The sequence below is a fragment of the Xiphias gladius genome, chromosome 9 (genome assembly GCF_016859285.1).
Source record: "Xiphias gladius isolate SHS-SW01 ecotype Sanya breed wild chromosome 9, ASM1685928v1, whole genome shotgun sequence".
Lineage (NCBI taxonomy): Eukaryota > Metazoa > Chordata > Actinopteri > Istiophoriformes > Xiphiidae > Xiphias > Xiphias gladius.
Genome location: NC_053408.1, coordinates 13,631,149 through 13,652,573, shown reverse-complemented (window position 1 = coordinate 13,652,573; position 21,425 = coordinate 13,631,149). Strand labels below are relative to the sequence as shown.

At 41.3% G+C, this 21,425-nt stretch overlaps 4 protein-coding genes across 10 annotated transcripts; 2 read left to right on the top strand and 2 right to left on the bottom strand.

Moving 5' to 3' along the window:
* Positions 1 to 220: 220 nt before the first annotated feature.
* On the bottom strand, positions 221 to 5,740 carry mfsd1l (major facilitator superfamily domain containing 1-like). Of its 3 annotated transcripts, XM_040136171.1 has the most exons (13): positions 5,537 to 5,740; positions 4,777 to 4,877; positions 4,490 to 4,599; positions 4,337 to 4,392; positions 4,096 to 4,239; positions 3,847 to 4,005; positions 3,612 to 3,727; positions 3,359 to 3,459; positions 3,049 to 3,160; positions 2,800 to 2,937; positions 2,315 to 2,454; positions 2,056 to 2,167; positions 221 to 1,938 (listed from the first exon to the last, which is right to left on the bottom strand). In XM_040136171.1, the coding sequence occupies exons 1-13, from the start codon at positions 5,556 to 5,558 to the stop codon at positions 1,798 to 1,800; spliced, it is 1,452 nt and encodes a 483-aa protein (XP_039992105.1). In that variant the 5' UTR covers positions 5,559 to 5,740; the 3' UTR covers positions 221 to 1,797. The 3 variants fall into 3 exon arrangements, with proteins under 3 accessions (XP_039992105.1, XP_039992106.1, XP_039992107.1); XM_040136172.1 differs by lacking the exon at positions 4,777 to 4,877; XM_040136173.1 differs by lacking the exon at positions 5,537 to 5,740 and having other exon boundaries at positions 4,766 to 4,873.
* Positions 5,741 to 6,659: 919 nt separating this feature from the next.
* LOC120794062 (probable crossover junction endonuclease EME2) lies at positions 6,660 to 10,324 on the top strand. Of its 2 annotated transcripts, none has more exons than XM_040134669.1 (8): positions 6,660 to 7,266; positions 7,737 to 7,858; positions 8,248 to 8,340; positions 8,522 to 8,646; positions 8,834 to 8,891; positions 9,025 to 9,140; positions 9,271 to 9,460; positions 9,561 to 10,324. In XM_040134669.1, exons 1-8 carry the CDS (start codon positions 6,813 to 6,815, stop codon positions 9,714 to 9,716), a joined length of 1,314 nt encoding a protein of 437 aa, XP_039990603.1. In that variant the 5' UTR covers positions 6,660 to 6,812; the 3' UTR covers positions 9,717 to 10,324. The 2 variants fall into 2 exon arrangements, with proteins under 2 accessions (XP_039990603.1, XP_039990602.1); XM_040134668.1 differs by having other exon boundaries at positions 8,245 to 8,340; positions 9,561 to 10,322.
* Positions 9,476 to 17,621, bottom strand: spsb3b (splA/ryanodine receptor domain and SOCS box containing 3b). Of its 3 annotated transcripts, XM_040134665.1 has the most exons (9): positions 17,530 to 17,621; positions 16,400 to 16,567; positions 14,173 to 14,305; positions 13,236 to 13,416; positions 11,974 to 12,161; positions 11,682 to 11,784; positions 11,417 to 11,542; positions 10,739 to 11,284; positions 9,476 to 9,496 (listed from the first exon to the last, which is right to left on the bottom strand). In XM_040134665.1, exons 2-8 carry the CDS (start codon positions 16,525 to 16,527, stop codon positions 10,740 to 10,742), a joined length of 1,404 nt encoding a protein of 467 aa, XP_039990599.1. In that variant the 5' UTR covers positions 16,528 to 16,567; positions 17,530 to 17,621; the 3' UTR covers positions 9,476 to 9,496; position 10,739. The 3 variants fall into 3 exon arrangements, with proteins under 3 accessions (XP_039990599.1, XP_039990601.1, XP_039990600.1); XM_040134667.1 differs by lacking the exon at positions 9,476 to 9,496 and having other exon boundaries at positions 10,444 to 11,284; positions 14,173 to 14,364; XM_040134666.1 differs by lacking the exon at positions 9,476 to 9,496 and having other exon boundaries at positions 10,444 to 11,284; positions 14,173 to 14,345.
* Positions 17,079 to 21,301, top strand: nubp2 (nucleotide binding protein 2 (MinD homolog, E. coli)). 2 transcript variants are annotated; one of them, XM_040134670.1, is made up of 7 exons: positions 17,079 to 17,190; positions 17,739 to 17,857; positions 18,171 to 18,369; positions 18,653 to 18,807; positions 19,282 to 19,392; positions 19,664 to 19,733; positions 20,365 to 21,301. In XM_040134670.1, exons 1-7 carry the CDS (start codon positions 17,151 to 17,153, stop codon positions 20,502 to 20,504), a joined length of 834 nt encoding a protein of 277 aa, XP_039990604.1. In that variant the 5' UTR covers positions 17,079 to 17,150; the 3' UTR covers positions 20,505 to 21,301. The 2 variants fall into 2 exon arrangements, with proteins under 2 accessions (XP_039990604.1, XP_039990605.1); XM_040134671.1 differs by having other exon boundaries at positions 17,091 to 17,190; positions 17,742 to 17,857.
* Positions 21,302 to 21,425: the final 124 nt, after the last annotated feature.

Below are 21,425 nucleotides of genomic sequence, written 5' to 3'. Positions count from 1 at the left end.
TACATGGTTGACTGATGTTTTTTCTCAGTAATCTACGGTGTTACTCAGCACTGACTGCAGTCCTTTGAATGCTTAGCTTTAAAACAGGGCGCTCTCCACATTTAACCTGGCACAGAGTCAAGGACAGGACGTTGGCACCATGAACCTGTATCTTTAGAGTACTTGTGCTCAAGTATTCGAGGACTGCAGCATTGTTCAAGACCACACAAGTCTGTTGGGATCAATTTAGACACTCTCTCATTTTATTTACTGAATTTCAGTGCTAAAAACTATTGAGATATACACAGTACGTTGATTCTATGCCAAAATGGGCACAAGCGCAAAACTCGACCAGGTAACATTTTCTAGAAAAATAGTCTCATCAAAACAGATCAAAAACTGAGCAGCAAAAACCTGTCCTTTCACCATTCTTATACAAATGAAAAAATACATGTTTTTACCCATAGGAACAAACAAATAAAAGTTAAAGTAGACTTGCCAACATCAAATTTTGCCTGTCTGTAAATCCTTCAAAAATAGTATAATTTTGGAGGATAAGTACTGTATGTACTTATGCATAATACTTAGTAGTGGCTGCTGTCTTAATGCCACAAATAAAAGAGGGTAGAAAGAAATGGTACTGGTAAAATAACCAGAACAGCAATATACATTTGCACCAATGTAGCAAAAACAAGGAATATGTACATATATAGGTTGTTCCAAGTCACCAGTTTGATAACACTTTATCATATTCCAGAGGAACAGGGTGTAGGAGGAAAATGTGTGTATCCTAAACATGTTGTACTGCCATAGTTATTTGTAGCTATTTTAATGAAGGCCCCATTCTTGCAGTTGTTGAGTCTGGTGGATGTGATATGAAGGACTGACTATCAGAAAAACCCACTCACTGACTCACTGAAAGGTTTTAGATATGTTGACATCCATTTACTGAGGAACCATAGAACTAAAAGATCCAAAAGTAAAAGCCATATAGAGACTAACACACGATGAGGGAGTCTTCACAATTCCACACTGACTGCATAATCTGATGTGTTTCCATTGCAAAAATGTGTAATGAGCTCCACCTACTGACTGCAATGCGCAGTCCACCACCAGCTCAATGGTACCAAGCAAACGTGTAAGTATCAAGCTTATTTTTTTATACACTTGGTAAAGATCCCACTTTCAAAAATAGTGAAGAGCATTTTATTTTTGCTGTTTTATGTAAAATAGATAAAATTCCCTTATTCGGTTATATAGTGAAATCTCTAAACACAAACATATAGAGAAGAGTTACAAATATTTCACTGTTTCATTAAAGAAAACCATAAAAAACAAACACTACACTGACATGCGTTTTTACACAAACATCCAAGTAATGTAGTTACCTCAATTAGGTCCGAACACTCAGTTGAGGCAGTGCAGTCGATAGCTGAGTGAAGATTAGATCGATTAAAATTTTATTTGTTTCAGCTAAAAAAAATTAAAAAAGGTTGAAAGGATTGTTTGACTTTTCTGGTTGAAATTTGATCTTTTTCCCTACTTACCCACATTATTTAAAAACCTAAATGCTAAAATACTGCATATTTCCTGAAACATATGGATAGTATTTGGGTGTCAATAGTGTTTAGCATTGATCCTTTAAGTTTCTCAACCACCCCCTGTAGCAACCAAAGACACAGTATTGAGAAACAATGAAGTTTCAGTGAGGTGTAGAATAAACCGAAATCCAGCCTGAAAACTGGCACTGGTACAAATATATATTAAAGAGTGTGAGAGTGAGAGGTTCAAACTTGGAGAAAATGTTAAAATGAAAACTTATGAGTTGATTGAACGAGACTGGGCAGCCCCTTCATCCTCGTCCTCATCTTGCTCTTCCTCTCCCTGGTTGAGTGGCTCTCTGTCTGATTCTCTCTCTGCCTGCCCTGACTTCTTAGTTGTCTTGTTCAGGGTCCCACCCTGTAGAAAAACAAATATCAACCGAACGCAGTGTACACTGAGATGAAGTCAGCTGACAAAAGATACGCACAGAGCCGTATAAAATGGAACACAGAGGCAGCCTGTGAGATGTCTGACCTGTCTGTGGTCGACAACGTTGAGAAGCACTGAGGTGACGATGCAGCTGATGGTGTTGGCCAACATGAAGATCATCATCTTCTGCCAACGCCACAACGGAATCTTCGTTTCACTGGACAACAAATTGAGAAAACAGTGAAAAGAAATATAAAATAAATGATAATAATAATAATAATGATAATGATATTAAAAGATATATAAAATAAAGCATGGGTCATCTGTGCAGTGCAATCAAATCCTGATCTGAAAGGTTTCCTACCTAGACTTGGTACCTAAAATCTGTCCGACAACCAGATTGGAGACCCCAATCCCAACCATCTGGATGGATGTGGCCAGGCCCATGGCTGTTCCCAGGGTCGACTGAGGCACCACGAGGGGAATGGACGGCCACATGCTAGCCTGGGATACCGCACAGAAAGGATAAAGTATTAGACGACGCACATAATGGAAGTTCTAATTAAAACACATTGCAAATAATTTGACAACACCAAAAAGATTCTGACTTTCTGTTCTTCTGTTTTTTTGTTCTATTTACCCCATCCAGCCACTTATTTAAAAAGGGACTGGAAACTATAATCGACACTAACAACAATATAATTAGGGCTAATCATCAGTTTTAACAATTTACCAAGATGCAGAGTGTTGAAATTTACAACATATGAGACCAACACTGACGTCTAAGACGTTTTTTTGGTAATAAAAAGAACAAAAAACTGTTCGTTTATTCTGATGAGCCAAACTCACAGCAGCGAAGGAGTAGGTGACTCCCAGCCATATGGTGGAGACCAGGGGAGGGACGAAAGTGAAGGCCAGGAGTCCAAACACAGGCAGCGTGAAGACAGCACAGGCCACCGCAAAAATGCCCCGCAGACCCACATAATCCTAGAACATACAGACGAGAACGTCACGTGTTACACCGGATTACCGACTTATTTTACACTGCTTCATACAACAGACTTTTAAACAACTTTGGAACAGGAAACCGATACTTACTATGAGAATGCCCACGCTGGCTGAGAGGACCAGTGAGCTGTCATAAACTGCCCCGGCGATATAGGCCGCCTCCTTCTGGCTGTAGTCAGTGTACTTATCCTGAATGAACTTACTGCAAAGGAAAAACACAGCATGGTTGTCTATGTTAAAACAGAGTGGCTGCTTAATCGAAGGGCTCATGTTTATGCACCTTGGTGGAATATACATTTCTTTGCGTATCAGTATCCCCACAAGTAATTCTGTATGTACAGTACTTGCTTTTAAAAACCCATTTCAAATATATGCATGACTTGTGTGTTGACAACTCTACCTGGCATCTGCTATGAACGGGAAGATGCCGTTGTAGAAGAACATGATGGTGAGAACCAGGAGCCAGTATCTTAGCGACAGGAGCTTCACATCCTGAATCCTCTACACGTACACACGCAGAAAGAAATAACTCAGTCCACACTTCAGGGTGTACAGCACGCACACTACTAAACAGTTAAGGTTTAAACAGAAAAAGGTCAGATACTTTATAACGATGTTGGAACCAGGTTATTATTAAAAGATATTGTCATTACCACTTTGCGAGATTCCTCTTGGATGGCTCCATCAAGACCCAGCTGCCTCATTCCAATCCTGTCCAGGGCACTGACTATGATGGCAGATGTAAAGCCCAGCACACATAATAGCGCACCTGGAAAACAAAGCATCATGTGGCATATAATATGAGAAAAATACTGTGGCTTAAACCTACTTTTTTTAATGACATTTTGATATCATTAAGTCATGAAATAAACCTTGAGGTTTACATACCACCCCAAAGTGTCCACTGCATGCCGTATTTTTCTTCAAACTTCTGGGTGAGGAAGAAGTTCAGGACTGAGCCCAGGCGTGAGAAAGCCAGGGTCAGACCGAAGGCCAAGGCCAGCTCCTTCCCTTTGAACCAGAAGGCTGTGATGCGGTTCTGAACAACTAGTAAGGAAGAGATTGAGAGAACGGTTTAGGAACATTCCTCAGAGTTGACATTTGCAAAGAGTTTTGACTCGTGTAAGGTGGCCTTACTGGTCAGAGATCCATTGCCTGATCCAAACAGCAGTCGGCCAGTGAGCATTAGTGGCAGCAGATAGGGAGTTCCTCTGAAGTGGGAACCCAGTGCGAACAGGGACGATCCCAAAACACACAGGAAAGAAAACAGAAACACCCCGACTGCATAGAGGAAGCGACAGAAATCAATTTACAATCACTTTTTTTTGGTCTTTTGCTTGTTTAAACAGATTTGCAAATAAAGTATACATCAACTTACAGCGGTTTCCTAATTTGTCAATCAGGAACCCAGCGAGGATCACCACTACTGCATTCCTGTTGATAGGCGAGAAAAAAACGACGACGGAAGCTGTTCTCTGCTAAGCCATTTATCAGTATATGTACACTTCAGTCAATGTGTGTGTGTACTCACGTCCAAGCATAGATGGCATAGAGGAGATTGTACTGCTGAGGGTTCATCCCCAGTCCCACCACACAGTCCACTGTCCCATTGATCACCGTCGCATTGGGACATGTCAGGTTCTGTCAGATAAGAAGAAGCTGATGATTCAGGTTATTATCTATCCTGCCACAAACTGAGGAAAGAGCTTGGAATTCTAACACCAAATCACAGTGATGATGTTGAGTTAATGTGGAAAAAAAAATCATTTGATACTGTTAGTATCTTTAAGCTGTTCTGCCCTGCTACCTCTTATTTACCCCTTGGAACTGATCCTGCAAAACACTGGGGATGTCAAAGCAGAAGTAGGAGCCAAATGTCAGCAGACAGTTGAAGAACAGCACCACAAAGCGATAATAGGCTGTAAAAATAACAAAAAATGGGATGACTGGTTTTCCTGGCTAATTTCACTTGACAAACTTTACTATGAAAGTCAAAAGCACGGACAAGAAAAGATGCGAACAGCCACCGAACACTTCTGTATTTCACCACATTGCCGCGACACAAAAGAAGTTCAATTACACATTACTCACATTCAATCAACATTCAAGTGAAGTAACAATAAGAAAAGCACATTTTTGAGCGGAGGGGGACTTGAATCAAAATCTGTTAGCTGATGTTCCCTCCTGTACATTTCTTTTTTTAATCCCAATGGAAACTTTCGTGTTGACCTCGCTGCAGAATTGGTTTACTGGAGGTAAAGGCTCGAGCGAATGAAAATATACAAAGGGGGATTTTTGTCTGTCTGTCTGTTTGTTTGTTTGTTTGTTTGTTTGTTTTCTCATGCTACATTCATCGGCCACCGAGCCCTTAGCTAGCCTCAGAGTTCTGGCAACTTTCCGTTTAGTCACGGGAGACGTTTTTTCTAACTACACCCTAAAGCACAAAATGCTGAGTTGGCCATTCAGAGGCCCACTGTTTTCAGGGAAGCTTGTGGCGGGCTACCAGGCAGACGTCTGGTATTCTAGCTAAGCAGGAACTAAAATGGCTCATTTTTGAGAAATAACACTACGGCCGTACCTTTCTCCGCCGGCTGCGCCATGGTGAGGAAAAAAGGGACGCTAGCTGCCAAAAATCAAAATCACATCCTTTACTTCCAAGTCCTCTGCTGGAGTCCTCAGGCCGCTGCTCTTTAAACTACATGGATCGATCTGTTGTTGTGTAAGGACGAAGCTGATTGTATGGAAATGTGCGCACACAGCGAGTCCGACTTTTTTTCCCCTCTTTTTTTTCTAGAAACTTTATTGACAAAAAAAACCCGAACAACATTTAAGTATAAAGAACAAAACATTAGATGAAAATAATAATAATAATAATAATAATAATAATAATAATAAAGACGTAACTTTTTCAAGAACGTAATGGATTTACTTTCGTTTTTTTTTTACGTGGATTTGAAGACTTTAGTAGAAAAAAACCAAGAAGAAGCCTGGAAAGAAACTTTAATCCTTTGCGGTTTTTTGCATATTTAAAATAGGCAGGATTGCTGTCATTATTAAGTCTGAACATGTTTCAATTACAATTAAAGAGATCAGGTTGTTTTTGTGTGTGTGTGTATTTAGATTTAAAGAAGGTAACATTAAAATCAATGTAAGCAAAAAAAAAAAAAAAATGAATTAGAAATATTACTGAGTATTCAAATTTGTATGGTAATGACGAAGTTTATTCGTGGTTTATCCACCAAATTTTGAATGCACCATTAACATCCCTAAAATATAGCATATACCCACTTTTTTCCCCCAGATCCTTCTTATTCTTGTCAAATCCCTCTATCAACATTTAATTGGAGTTTCAGTCAATTAAAATGTTGATACAACAATGGGACAATAAGGATTAACCAAAAGCATCAAATAGGCAATTAGCTGTAGGCTGCTTAATTAACTCTGACTCTGATACAACAAGTACATTGGTCACCTCAATATTTGCATATTCACATATTAAAATAAAATCCATTATGACTGAAGATGGGTTACAGCGTGTAAACGTTCGTCCAATATTCTGCCAATGTGTACAGAAGTTTAAAGCAATAAAGCCAACAGATGTCCCGGCTGGTCTGTTGTCCTTCTGCTGTTTCTAATTAAAGACACGTAATCTACTTTTATTATCTCTTTGTAAAGGTTGCTTGCAGGGCACAAGGGGAATATTTGTAGCGCGTTTTTGGAACACTTGTCCCTCAGCGGACACCGTCGGACACCTGAAACAACAAACATTGCTGTTCCAATCTTGTGTTTTCAGATAAACATGCGTTTCATAAACCGTGTGTTTGCGTAGTTTGATTATGTCGTAAACCTCCGAGATGTCTGTTTTGCGCAGAGCGAAAACGTGGGAAATATCTGAATCTGAGGAGGAAACCGACGCCGAGACAAAGCCCGATTTAAACCGTGATGAGAGCAGTCAGATAGCAGCAAAAGTCCGCACAGACTTGAACGCGTCGAGTCCAGAACACACGTGCCAAACCTCGTCATCTACGAAAAGCGAGTCGAGTCAAACTTGTGCTTTGCCTCCTCCGCGGCCGGACGGGTCCGGCACGCCGAGTCCTGCGAGAAGACGCCGCACCAAGGAGGAGATAGAGGCGGACAGAGAGAAAGCCAGGCAGAGGAAGGAGGAGAGAGAGAGGCAGAGAGCAGCCAGAGCCCGGGAGAAGGAGGAGAAGAGACGGGGGCAGCAGAGGAGGAGAGAGGCTGCGGAGAAGCTCAAGAGCCTCAGGCCGGAGAACTGCCTCAAGTGTCTGACCGTCTGCATCGACCCAGGTAAACAGGCTCACCGTGCTGCCTTCAAGTACTGCCGGGAACCTTACGTCCATGGACTTTAAAGGGACGACATGTCAACAATTTGGTTGCAGTTTGGTGTTATATTTGATAAGTGAATTTGGTTTATTTATAGTTTCACTCTTGTTCGTCGAGCTTTTGCATCTCATCTGTCAGTCTCTCGAAGTATTGCAGCAAATATGCAATACTTGGGCAAAAAAAAAAAAAAATTAACAAATACTCTTAAATATACACAGCTTCTGTCTGATAAATTCATTAAAACTTTGGGCACAAAGTTCAAGTAGCTTTTTTTTCCAGCCACGTTGCCCAGGCAGATACTTATTTTGGACCATTTTACAAATCTTATGACCTCACGAGGACACCTAAAGGCATCACCCGACCAGCCTATTATGACAATGGTGAAATGCTGAAATGGAGCATATGCAACCATAAGCCAGTGTGTGTTTCTCCAGCTCTTCTGCAGCAGGATGGCTCAGACATCTTGCTGGCCACTCTGGCTACCTTTGAGTGGAGGTTCAGCATTGAGAACCAGCAGCTTCCTCACAGCATCACCTGGACCAGAGATTTACCTCAGGTAAGCACCTGATGCTTTTCATAACAGACGAACCTTACAGTACTAAAATTCAACTTAGATCACTCTTTTTGTTTTAAGTTCTGTGCATTTTGCTCCTACAAATGGAGCTTCTGGTGGATGCAGAGCTAGCAATGCACACGTCCACATCTGAATGTTTTCTTTACATTGCATGTTATCTGCACGTGTAAAGTGAATATAGTTAATATGCATGCCTGGACCCTTTCTTTACACATGTAGGAGTATGTCCTTCTGCAGTCCTGCAGCGTGCATTTTGTATATTTTAATTAATTGTAATCTATTGGCTGCATTACATTTAATAACTTTAAAACCACTCCTGTATTTTTTTTCAGCTTCTTCAGTGCCATTATTATAGTTTTTTTCTTTAGCAGGGAGAAGATGGCATGGGCTCATTGGAGGAGGAGCAAGTGGTGCTGGTGCTGGGTCTGACTGACTTCATGGACATGGTGATCTCTGTGAAGAAAGTAAGCAGCCTTTCAAGTTGTAATAAATTTACTCTAATGGCAGCCCACGTGATGGACTCTATTGATATAGACTTTGTCGTTGTGATTATGATCCCAGGTGGGCTGCCCTGTTGCATGAGTTGAATAGCACTAGTGCTGCACCCCATGGCCTCTGCAATATATTATTTTGTTGCCACTGCAGATGCTAGACAGCGAAGGGGAGGAGACGGGGGTGGGGTCTTTTCTCTGTCCTCTTTTGGAGTGTCTCAACCGTGATGCCAAGAAAGCTGTCACTCTCTTAGTGACAGACTCTCAGCCAGATTACAGGTCAGTGTATCTGTCTGTCACTGTAGCCTATGATGGACAGAGAGAGAGAAGCTTAATTACTCGTGTGCTCCTTTCTTCAGTAACTTTATTATTCTAAATGTATTCATCTCTATTTGGATAAAAAAAACTTATATGTTAGCTTTCATGTAAAGAATCTGACCTGATTTATTGGTTTACTTACCAACAGGACAAATGCTTGTGGTGTGCAATCCAAATTGGGAATGGAGAATCTGGACACTGAGGAGGTCAATTTACTTTGAATCTTAATTTTTTTTCAGACCTTAACTGTGAAAAACTCTACCTTCATGTAAGAGATATTACGTTCACTGTCCACAGAAAATGAGGGATTTCTTTGGTACCGTCTCCGTATCTTTCCAGGTTCTTGTTTACCTACAGCTTTGCAAGAATATCTCCCTGGTCTTCCTGGATGGCTGGCAGGAGGTCACTAACCACGTGTGTGCTGTCACCAAGGCCTTATCAAAACGCCCTTTCAAGTATGCAAAATGAAAATGAAAGTTCTACTCTAAATCACTATTGGCCTGTTAAACCAAATATACTTGTTCACTATCTTAATCGCCAAATAAATGATGCTGTTCTCTTTGTGTTCTTTTAATGTCCTTACAGACTCCTGACAGAGCAGGCAGAGCTGCCCTTCTGTGTGGACGGTTCGTGGGCCAGCGGGGTTCGGGTAGAGAGGGATGGCTCGGGCCTGTTCCAGGTCTGGAGCAAACAGATCCAACAGCTGAACAGAGTTAGCCCTGCTGTGGCCTCCACTGTGACTGCAGCCTACCCGTCTCCTCAGCTGCTGCTGCAGGTAGACCCGAGTGCACCTCAGCATGGTCCTGCGGAGCTTGTTTACAGAAATAATTCACAATAATAACATTTTCTTTTCCTGAAATTCCCATGTTTTTTAGGCGTACCAGAGCTTGGGATCAGAGGAGGAGAGGAAGGGGCTGCTGGCTGGTCTCATAGTGAAAAGCGGGGGTAAAGAGAGGCGCATAGGACCGGAGATGTCAACCAGAGTTTACCGCTGCTTCACAGCCCAGAACCCCCAGCTGGTCCTGGACTAATTTGTCCACTTGAGAATGGGATGGATGAATATCAGCAAGGATTAATCTGGCTTTTAATGACACTTTGTAACCACTTGGCTGCTAATATGTAAATGTTACTGTTTACAAGATAAGAAATCATGTTCACCTTCGAGGAAAGCATTATTTATACTCATCTGAACCTCTGCAGATTCGAGGAAAAGAATATGTTAATGGTATATATTTTGTAAAATAAGGAAATGTACGATGTGAATTATTTTAATAGAATATTCTGATCTATTATGTATAAATGCAAGCTGTGCTGTTAGAGGGACCTCCATAAACTGTGATATTATTTGTATATGTATGAACTAGTGTATAAAAATGAGCTGCAACAGAACTTTTCTTTTCTATTTTATTTTATGGATTTGCCTGAGTAAGAAAGTTCATAAAGAAAGCATAAGTGTCCAAAGAAAAAACCTAGATGAGTAGCAAATCATCTTGTAAGCAAGAATACAACCACTGTGGATATTCAAGCCAAATGCTGATTAAAAAAACCCATTTACAAAAAGTCATGTCAACAGTATCAAAAAGCAACTCCTTTCCCCCTGGAGTCTATCCCCGAGAATGACAGGCGTGCACTTTTGCAAAATTTCCAGTGTGGTTTTTTTTTTTTTTTTTCCTAATCTGGCAAACATTAGGCCTGCCAAAGTCATTGATTGGATATTTTAAATATGAAAAAAAAAAAAATAGAGCAATAAATATGGCTCTTATTATCCCCATGATAGAAACAGTCTAAAATGAGAATGAATGACACCATTGTCACTCTTAATATCTCAACTGCATTAAATGTCTCACACACTACAGACTCACTCCCTTTTCCCCATTCATTGACATAGTTGTTTGAATGACACAAAATTGCTAGATAAAAAAGAAGCAACAATCCACTCAAATATTGGCTAAAAGACAAGATTGCTCTTTTATCCATGTTTTAAAACAGGAGACATTGATGGCAATAGTAGAATAGCTGTGTGCCAAACACTCACAAATACATATATACATACGTCATGTCCAGCGGCATCTTTTGCGTTGGTAATCCTCTGGCTCATAGCAGCAGCTATCGTAGTCGCTGCTGGGAGGAGTCGGAGGGCAGTGGCAGGTACAGGGTTGCGTGTGGGGTGACGTCTGACAGGGGCACTGGTATGAGACTGTGTCAGGAAACGGACTGGTGCAGGGGCTCGGGCAGGCATAGGCACTCAGGTTGGATACCACGCCCGGGACCGAGCTGGCGCTGGGGCTCGGAAGCAGGCTCAATTCCTTGTGGAAGTCCTCAGGTAAGTCACTGTGCTGCTGTGAGGCTTCAGGGCTGCTTTTAAGGGTGAAGACCCATCCCAGCTGTGTGTGGAGGAGGGTGCGCAGGCCTGGGGGCAGCTCCAGAGCACTAAGTACGTCTGGGCCACAGGGCAACATTTTGCGGAGCCGGGCACAGCAAAGGTACTGCAGGGAGGTGTGTGTATGGCAAGCACGGATCACTTTCATACTGCTCTTGGCTGCTGTGGAGCACACCATGGGGTAGAACTTCTTATTTTGCAGCTTTGTGGCAGCGACACCTATTGTAGCAGAAGAAAAGACAGGATGAAAACACTACGGGATTAAGAAACGCTTTAATGAGTAAAATGCTGTTTTCTTTCTGCTGTATATGAAGCTCACTGGTCCTGCTTTAATTACAGGGAAATACACACCTATGCAGTGCCGATTCTTGTAGAAGGTCAGGGTACTGTGCCAGGTGTCCAGGTGCACTCCTATGATGGAGCCTTGCCCAAATCGAGAGGAGAACTTCACTTTGTCCCCTTTGTGCTGGAGAAGACCTTTAAACAGATATAGATTTTAAAAAATTGGACTTTTGCATTTTCTTGAATATCTGACTATTTACGTCACAAAGCTCCATCCTGTTTCACAGACTCCTCTGACAACTAAAGTGTAATCCCTGTACTCTGACTCTCTAACCTGTGTACGAGAGCCCCCAACTGTCTTCATCATGGCCCAGCAGGCTACCAAAGCTGTATTTGAACTTCTCCAGGTTCACCTCTGAAGTTCCAATTCCCACCATCTACACAATTCAAACAGCAGAAAACAAAAACACAAAAGAGAACAATACTAGTTCTAACTCATCAGTAGGTTATAGGTTGCAATGATACTCAACATTCATCGTTTCAAGCAGAGGTTGAGAGATACTTTCACAAGTGTTTTAGGCCACTGCTAATTTAACTTCAGCATGATTCAAGAGACTGCTACCCACCATATCGGTTCCATAGACAGGAGAGGTCATCTTGACCTCCCAGAAGTGTTGGCCGTCTGCAAGCTCCTTGGTGCCACGCATGGCAGCTGTGCCGCAGCTGTAGTCTGAGTGAAAGCTCACCTTCCTGTTGTCATAGCTCAGGAAGGCTCCGGAGGACTTGAAGTGCTCATCCCATACCCAGTCAAAACCTGAAAACAGACCACACGTGTGCTATACAAACTGGCTATGATTTCATACTTTGTTATTCATAATTACCGGTGTCAAGGACATTTTTCAGTCATTCCTTCACTTGGTGTACTACTTTGGTCCTGACTGAAATACCTCAACAACTATTGAATGGACTACCGTGAAATTTGTTGCAGACAATGACGGTCCCCAGAGGACGTAGCCGACTGACTTTAGTGATTCTCCTTACTTGTCCTGTGCTGCCACCAGCAGGTCAAAGGTTTTTTAACTTATTCTGTGAAATATCTTAACATCTACTGCATGGATTGGCACAAAATTGCAAAACAAATAACGTTCCCAAAATAACATCCCCATCAGCATCACCTGTACTTTGTTTGGAGCTGATTATAAAATGTTAGCATGCTCAGCAACTAAACAATGTACCCACTAAGCATCAGCATGTTAGCTAACATTGTGTTGTTAGCATACTGACAGTATTTAGCTCAGCAACGCTGTGCCTACGCAGAGTCTCATGGTGCTGCAAGCAAGGCTGTAGATGCTTAGTCTGGTTATCCTGTTTGTATCTGTTACTAGGATGTCTTCACTTCATTTCAATTTACTTTATTAAACACATGACGAGAGTTTATTTTCAGTCCAGCATTTTAACAAGGATCAGTCCAAACTGTGAGCAACATATTGCACAGACAAAAAAACACCTGGGTGGACAGATAGGCCTTGGGACTATCAACAATTAACAAGATTTTGAAATTGATAACAGTTTTTTAGCCTTAACTATAAAACTAATAGTGACAGAGACTCAATCATTGATTTTTGATAGGTAAGGAAATCAGTTAAATTTAAATTTGGTGTGACAAAATTATGTTTTTACTATCAGTGTCTTTTTTATGCCATGTCCGTGTTCATTTTTCTGTGATCTGGTTTACTGAAATTGATTGGGATATGCTCAGCATGTAGATATGCCTTCAAAAGCCTTATATTGTTAGTCTGTGCACCCTCAACACTACACTTGGGTCAATTTATAGTGTACCCTGCTGTGTCCATAAGGTGTGTTACCGTATTCATCAGCTTTTGCTCACCCTGATCCTCCTCCCCACAGAGGCAGTCGCTGATATTAGTGAATCCTGGGCTGAGCTCTTCCTGTTGGTCACACTGGCAGAAAGACTCCCCTGTCACCGGTACTGTGCTGGGCAAGGCCACCACCTCGGACATGGTCTGGGAACTCGCCGGGTAATCCCCTTCAGACTCCAAGTCGCTGATCTGGTTGACACAAACAGCACAAAAAGCATCTTGTGAGTCCACAGACGTGCCCATGATCCGGAAATGTTGGCTTGGTAGCTGGGAAAGGAATTAGGTCCAGTGGAGAGAGCTTTAGGATTATATTTAATTTTTTATCAATTCCACTGATGCCTTTTGTAAACCATAACCTCATAGTGGCAAGAATCAACAACTTAAAAGAGTAGTTGGTTGCTAAACCTGGACAGAGAAATTATAATCTTGGGTTGTTGCACACTACAATCCAAAGAGCCAAATGAGAGCCATCACCCATATGACATGTTTGAAAACCTTTTCACTTAAAGCTGTCCATAGTTCCTGTTGGTGAGAGAAGTCATGTGTGCCAGTAAGTAAAATTAGACCCCTTCCAAAAATACTGAGCCTCCTCTCCTTCCCTTTGGAGACCTGATCATGTCTTACACACAGCCATTTCATACAGGGCACAGCCCCAGTGGAAAACGACTGGTACTCAGGTAGAAATATTATCTGTCATACATGGTCGTGGCTCATCTTTGATTATCTCACCTTTCCTGCAGAAAAAAACACTGGATATAACTTATTCTTATTCTTTAACATCTAGTAAATGATGCTTGTAAGTGTATCATTCTCAAATTATACCAAATATGCATTACATCTAAATATCCCATTACATCATCTCTTTTCAAATCCCAACTCCACTTCTCTATTCATGTTTAACCCAATTTCAACTTTTGTGCTACCCTGACAACCCCCGTGTCTCACCTGTGTCGTCTGGCCTTCCCACTCCTCTCTGTCCAGAGTCTGGATCACTGCCACAGCATCTGCCTCTTGCTGAATTTCGCTCCAGGCCAAATGCCGAGCCCGGCCGTTTCTGCCTCCTCTCAGCATGGCAGCTCTGTGGACAGCAGACCCGACGCCTTATGACCAGCTGGTATCTGTACAGTGGGCCATGTACTTCACATTCAAGTCAAACAAGGTCAGTGTTGAACTTCTGGTTCACTACTTATTTATTTTAGGATTTGTTAGTTGAGGACAAATTAATTTGTAACACATACATGTGCGTATCCGATTACACATTTTCCACACCTAGCAGGCTATATTCAAGGAAGAGTTACAGATATAACTTTCTATTCCACATTGAAGAGAATTCACCCCATACTGATTCAACTGAATATGAGTTTAACTGCAAAGTTAGGTCTCAAACAAATGAAAAATATCTTAAAGTAATGTCCAGAGTATATAATCTTAAATTGTCTGAATTATTTCATTTTCAAAGATGAAGTTTAACTAATGAATTTTAGGGTGCTAAGTGTTTTTCCCCAAAATTGATTGAACTAAATTCCTTGTTTTTCCAACTCGTGAGGCTGCATAGGAAACTTGTGAGCTACCTTGCATTCTCATGATGTTCCTCAAATATCTCACAAACTTGTTGGACAACTTAAAGGACACATAGGAATAGGAAACATTGACTATAGGCACTTTTCTCAGTTCAACAGTTTGTTGACTTTCTTAGTCAGCTCTTACAGTCAGTAGGAAGCTGCAAAATATCACTGTGAGGGAAAGATTTCTGGTCTCTTACAGAGACCAGAAAATTTGTGTCGTAGCTTGCCTATTTCTATCTGTCCCATATGCCACAGTTGGCAGCAGGAAGTGTTTCCATATGCTTGCTCAACCTTTAAACCCAGGCCACTGCTTTGCCTCTGTGGCAGCATGTTAGCTAGCTTCATCAGGCGAGATACAACCAGACAAGGTCACCTAACCTAGTGACTACAATGTGTACCGAGCATAAATCATATATTTTAATGCACTTACGTTTACACCTGTCCTAATATTGACTGTGACACCTTACTAATTAAATTAATAGTTTAATTAGTCTGTGAAAAGAATTAAATGATCTCCTTGTATAAGATTTGGAGAAGTTTAAGTTTTGTTAAGTTGGTTCCATCATGACAGAGAACAACAAAAAGCTGAATCACTGCATTTGCTTTATTGAGACTGTTTCAACAGAGACTAAGCAATCAGTGAAGTTGATGCACTTGCTGCAAATCCACTGACAAGATCATTATTTGAATTCTGCTTCAGTTCAGTTTGTATCCATACAGTATGTAATAACACAAGCATAATTCTTTGTTGGCTTCTTTTGGTAACTTCACACTCTCTTGCGGCCTTTATGACACGGAAAACTGGGCATAAACAGAACTGACAAGTGTGTTTGCTTCTTAAAAAACCTATCTGTGTTGAACTATTTGTCACCTTCACAGTCGGTAATCATTACAATCAATTAGAAAAGTATTTAAAGAGTTTTTACTCTGTATAACGAGTGTTATACATTTATTATAATATTCTGTAGTTGACACTTCAAACCTCAAGAAGAGTCTTTATTTCCTCAGCACTCTGTACCTCCACCTGATAGCATGTCTCGGTTAATGCCGGCACTGAACAAAGCAGCTGGTAACTGCTTTGCAAGCAGGTGCGGGAGATAAATGCCAATAATTTAGATTAGTTAGTCTGGAGCTAGTCTCACTTTAATTGGGCTTTACCCTACATACTGTAAACGCATCATCTGGACAACCCAAATGACAGTACATTTGGCAGCCAGTGCTCTGATGGATATGATATGAATGCAGTCTGCAATGGGAGTGTGACGGCGATACAAAGGAGTTATGCTTAAGATACTAAATATTGAAAATGTTTCTGTTATAAAAAAATCAAACCAGTCTGTGTCCTGCCCAGAGTTTCCATTCTCATGCAACTGAATCTCATCCTCTACTCACTAGACAAGTCAGTGCAGTAAGACTATCTCCAATTCTTACCGTAAGTCCTTCTAGACAATATCAGCAAAAATGCCCAAATCTCTCAGCAAATACTGCTTGTATGTTGAGTAAATGTTGCACTACCCAGTGCCTATTTTGTTGTTTCTTTAACTTAAAACTCAGTCACCTAGAGTGCAGCAGGGATATTTCCACTTCAGAGGCAGTTGTGCTCTTACCTTACTGTGGTCTTCCTATACACCGTCTTGCAGTGGCTCATTTGCAAGCCGGCGTGCCTCTGTGGCCGACCGTGTGACAGGTGCAGTCTCCACTCTGTCCCACTTCTCAGCGAGCCGTACGTAAACATTAGTTCTCCACGCCCTCATCTTGTGCTTATCGGATAGGACCTGTGCGGAGGAGGGGTTTATGGCCTTTGCGCAGTTGGATTGGTGTGTGCTGAGATGATAATACAAGGGAGGGGAATACCTATCATGTGCTCAAAAGCTTTTATAATATACTTGGTATTTGGTTATATTTCTCATTTACCACACCTAAAATACTGTATATAATACAAACATTTACATTGTTGCCATCTTTGTTATGCTGCCGTTAATTATTTTGTTAAATTAGGATTCTAAGTGATTAATATCGCATGTATAAAGATTTTGGGATTATTAAGTTGCATACGGGCATAATGTTAATTAATTAATTCATTAATTAAGTCCATATACAAAAAATATATTTGGAGCCAACTATTTGGTTTTAGCTCACGTTGTTACTATCGTTATTAGGATGTCATTTACAAGTTAACCAGCGATGCTAATGCAGATTCTGAAAGTTTGCGGGCAATGAAATGCACCACGGTGTGCCTCGACAGCCTATTGGTGCCATTGCAAGAGAGGTTGGACCTAGATGCAAGAAAAGTGCTGTGCTATTGGATAGCTGGCACCGTGACGACAAACGGAAGTAGTTCAATCCTGTGCTGTGTGCATGTTGTATCCCCATACCCAGAATATGGAACAAAATAATGGTAGGTCGAAGTTGTCGTTCAGTAAAGCTTTCAGGAGGGCTCGGCCTTACTTGTAGCCTGTGTGGTCTTACATTAGATGTGTATGTTCATGCTAATAGATGGCAGCTGACAGAAACCGCTGCGTGTTCTATAATAGCCTGTGTAACTGGCTAGCAGAAGCTAACTGGAAATTAGCTTAAGTTTTATACATTCAACTCTTGTCAGCTGCTAAAACCTCTAAAATCGTTCATAACTGACCGAAAGGTTTTCCTCAATCTCAGAGAAGTTACTGTTTGTAAGACGAAGCTGTCACATAGTGACTAATGTTGACTACTGTTCACAAGAAACTAACCTACTTACTGTGAGCCTGACTCGTGAACTCGGCTGACGAAACGTGACCCCGGTCCCTAACTGCGACATTTCTCTCGGACCCTTGTTCGAGATAACGTCGACGGCTCAGATTACCCTCTCACATAATTTACTGACGCTTACAATTTAGAAATAACACTTTAATGCATCTGCTGCGCTCATGCTGATCTGACCCTTTCCCTCCCCTCTCCTTTTCATAGGAGACGGGAGCCTGGCCCAGGTCCGGCATGTCGTGTTGGTCCTGTCAGGGAAGGGAGGTGTGGGCAAGAGCACCATCACCACAGAGCTGGCACTGGCTCTCAGGCATGCTGGCAAGAAGGTGAGCTCAAAGAATAGCTATGTGTATAAGCTGACATGTTGTTATCCTATTTAAAACATCCTGAGAGGCTACTAAATATGCCGTAGCTGGATATAATGCATGTGCATTGTGTATTAAATAGTCCACATGTTGTTCGCTGTAAAGCAGTTGCAATCACCGTCATTTCTACTGTCAGTATTTATCAGTTTTGTTTCTTTCTGCACACAATACCTGACTTGCACTCATACAAATGTCCAGAAATACAACCAAACTCTATGCACCCTAACCTAACCCCAACGGTATAAAAAAAATGTAATACAATTATGTTCATCAGGTCGGTATCCTGGACGTTGACCTGTGTGGGCCAAGTATCCCGCGCATGCTGAGTGTGGGCCGGCCAGATGTGCACCAGTGTGACTCAGGCTGGGTGCCAGTCTACACTGATGCCCAGAAGAGCCTGGCCCTCATGTCCATCGGCTTCCTATTAGAGGACCCAGACGAAGCGGTGGTGTGGAGGGGGCCCAAGAAAACAGGTGTACTATTCTCGAGTTTTAAATTCCATTACTGGTATGTGATACTGTTTAGTAGAGGTAACATTTGGGCACAGCACTTATTCAAAGGGTCTATACAGCCATATTTCCACATTTTTTTTCTTTTTTCTTTTTGAAGGAGTCGCACAGTAATAAAATAATAATAAATCAGTGTGATATACTGTATGTCTCAACACAAACCCTGTGCTGCATGCCTTGCACTTGAACTTGAACTCATCCTCCTCTGCTCCTTATCTGACCCGTTTCTGAATGTCCTGCTCTGTAGCTTTGATTGGCCAGTTTGTGTCAGATGTAGCATGGGGAGAGCTGGATGTGCTGCTGGTGGACACACCGCCAGGGACATCTGATGAGCATTTGGCTGTGCTGGAGAACCTTAAAAAACACAGAGTGGATGGAGCCGTTTTGGTCACCACACCGCAGGTATACTCATAGAGTCATAGACCCAACTGTATATAGTTAGACCAAATGAAGCATGTGGGGGACACAGTAAGGCAAGGTTTACACTGAAAAATAACCTCCAAAATTTAGCTTTGGCTGTTTACGCTCTGTCATATACTGTATGTGGTCTTGCATGTGCGTTTTCATTTGAAGTAAAAGGGAAAATTCACCAGGGCAGACAAAACCGAAAACACTGACCGACAATTTGTTGCCAGGTTTAAATTCTGATTTCTGTCATTGCTAACATCTTGGCACCAATAAAGCTACTAAAATCATGTTATGCTACTAACAAATGTGCATTGTTTGAATCCACCCGGTCAGAACCATTATTATCAGAAAAAACTGCTGAGTTTCACCGCATATTACCGGTATTTTAGATTGGACCCTAACCAGAAACCCCTTCAGATGCATGACATTCAGTGAAAATTGCTCTTGCTGGTCTTGTGTTTGCTACAGGCAGTATCCACGGGGGATGTGAGGAGAGAGATCACCTTCTGTAAGAAGACAGGTGTACGAATCCTGGGCATTATAGAGAACATGAGTGGCTTCGTTTGTCCACACTGCTCTGTGAGTAAACTTTCATACTATTGTTTGGGCCATTCAGATTTGAATCACCAATACCTGCTAATGAAATTGTAGTTACAGTATTGCGTGTCATCTAAGTGTGAAAGGATATAAAGATGAAGAAATATAAAACTAAGCAACTGCCTTTATTTCTGTTTTAAATATTTACTTTATTAGATATTGACCGAAAAAAACAAAAAAAAACCAAACAATTTTTGGCAAGGTTCTGTGTAGCCAGACTGTATCTATTTTAATAAATACTCTTTCTGTTCAGGAATGCAGTAATATATTCTCAAAGGGTGGTGGTGAAGAATTGGCCAAACTGACTGGATCAGCATTCCTAGGTGAGACCAATGAGATTGTATTACATGTAAAGTTAGCTTGCTGACACAAGGTGTCACAACACACTGCAAATGCGCATCACTCCTCAGCGACCATTCATGATTTGGGAGGCATCTTACGTCACTGCAATGCTACTAAAATGGTTGATCCAGATTTCAGTGCAGCAGGAGGTTTAAAATTCCTTGATGACGGCAATGTTACATATTAATCAATCATTCATGGTCAAATTAATAGATTATTTAAGGGTTTCCATCAATGGTCATCTGCCTTGGGTGTGGATCAATCTTTTGAGTAATGATGCAGCTAATTCAGCTTACCCTGTGGCAGTGAGAAGCCAGCTGTATGTGACAGTGCTGCATAGCTTTCGCCAGCAATGGAAAATACATTGTGTCACAGTAGTCTTTTGGAGATGGTTTTACAGTATTTGCTAAGTCGGTGCCCCTAAACACTCTTGATTTTCACTATTGATTATCAATAATTAGGATGTGACTTGAGGGTGCTACTTTGAAGCATAAGGTAGCTGTGAATAACTTCTCACCAGTAATATACCTGGTGTGATACAGTGAAACTACCGTGGTGCTGTTAATTGGTTCAAGACGCTCAGTAATCAACATTATGTCTTCTCCATTTCAGGTTCTGTGCCCTTGGACCCTCTGCTCAGCAGCAGTATAGAGGAGGGCAAAGACTTCACACAGTCGTTTCCTGACAGTGCCACCTTCAGTGCTATCAACAGCATTTCACAGACTCTGCTCAACAGTCTCCAAACAGCTTGAGCCATGACATTAATTTGCTGAAACTCCTGGATTGAGTTCACATCTAAGCACGTAGGCTGTGTGAAAATAATGTAGTTATCAGTCATTGTGCAAATGTCATGATTTTTATGTTGCATTTTGTCTTGTACAGTCAGACATCACACAAAACTGATCACTCATTGTCTTCTTTTCTGCTTTGTTTCTTAAAATCTGTAACTGCCAGCAGTACAGTACAGGCCATGTGTGCAGTTATCTTTCAGTGCTTGAAAGTGTGAATATCTGTCACTCAAAGTGAAACAGGAAGAGATGAATACTGTACAACAGCAATTCATCTAGTCTTTGTTTGACATCCTTTTTTTGGGCATACTTTTGTAATAAATATGCTAAAAAAAAAAAAAGTCATGCTGCTTGTACAGTACTTAAATGAGTCACAGTGAGATATGCAGTACTAAAAACACTATCTTTTGTGTGTTTGGACGCCAGTCAAAACTAAGTTGGAATCTTCTTTAATTCGATTGTGAAAACATTCACATCGACACATCAGGATAACTTCAATACCAGTGGTAATACAGGATTGCAGATTGGCGCTTCAGTAAATGCGTCAGCTGCAGGTCCATTTTCAGAAAACACACTCCAGATCAAATTAGACCGGTCCTTGCATGAAACTAGGCCAAACTTGCACACTAATCTCACTGATTGCTGTTGCATGCTACAAACAGTACCATCAAGTATTCTGGTGTTGTTTAAACTTGTTTTGTTTTCTTTGCAGGAACTATATGTAACTAGCTTTTTGATCTGGATTAAATCTTCTGAAACTAGCCTGCTCTTCAGTTTCATATCCAACAGCAACAAAACACTGAAACCCATGCAGGATTTTAATGGCTGGAATGTGGAAGAGATGAAGTACAGCCACAGATTTGTGGGGGTGAGGGGTGGGGGTGT

Excerpts from the sequence above, each read along its gene's own strand:
- nubp2 (XM_040134670.1), top strand. The coding sequence starts at position 17,151 with ATGTTGTATCCCCATACCCAGAATATGGAACAAAATAATG. Across the intron at positions 17,191-17,738 it reads GAATATGGAACAAAATAATG|GAGACGGGAGCCTGGCCCAG; the intron begins GTAGGTCGAAGT and ends TCCTTTTCATAG. Across the intron at positions 18,808-19,281 it reads TTTTGGTCACCACACCGCAG|GCAGTATCCACGGGGGATGT; the intron begins GTATACTCATAG and ends TGTTTGCTACAG.
- mfsd1l (XM_040136171.1), bottom strand. The coding sequence starts at position 5,558 with ATGGCGCAGCCGGCGGAGAAAG. Across the intron at positions 4,240-4,336 it reads TGACAAATTAGGAAACCGCT|TCGGGGTGTTTCTGTTTTCT; the intron begins GTAAGTTGATGT and ends TCCTCTATGCAG. Across the intron at positions 2,168-2,314 it reads ATTTTAGGTACCAAGTCTAG|TGAAACGAAGATTCCGTTGT; the intron begins GTAGGAAACCTT and ends TTTGTTGTCCAG.
- LOC120794062 (XM_040134668.1), top strand. The coding sequence starts at position 6,813 with ATGTCTGTTTTGCGCAGAGCGAAAACGTGGGAAATATCTGAATCTGAG. Across the intron at positions 8,647-8,833 it reads GACTCTCAGCCAGATTACAG|GACAAATGCTTGTGGTGTGC; the intron begins GTCAGTGTATCT and ends ACTTACCAACAG. Across the intron at positions 8,892-9,024 it reads AGAATCTGGACACTGAGGAG|GTTCTTGTTTACCTACAGCT; the intron begins GTCAATTTACTT and ends GTATCTTTCCAG.
- spsb3b (XM_040134665.1), bottom strand. The coding sequence starts at position 16,527 with ATGTTTACGTACGGCTCGCTGAGAAGTGGGACAGAGTGGAGACTGCAC. Across the intron at positions 12,162-13,235 it reads CTGTGGGGAGGAGGATCAGG|GTTTTGACTGGGTATGGGAT; the intron begins GTGAGCAAAAGC and ends GTCTGTTTTCAG. Across the intron at positions 11,285-11,416 it reads CAAGAATCGGCACTGCATAG|GTGTCGCTGCCACAAAGCTG; the intron begins GTGTGTATTTCC and ends CTGCTACAATAG.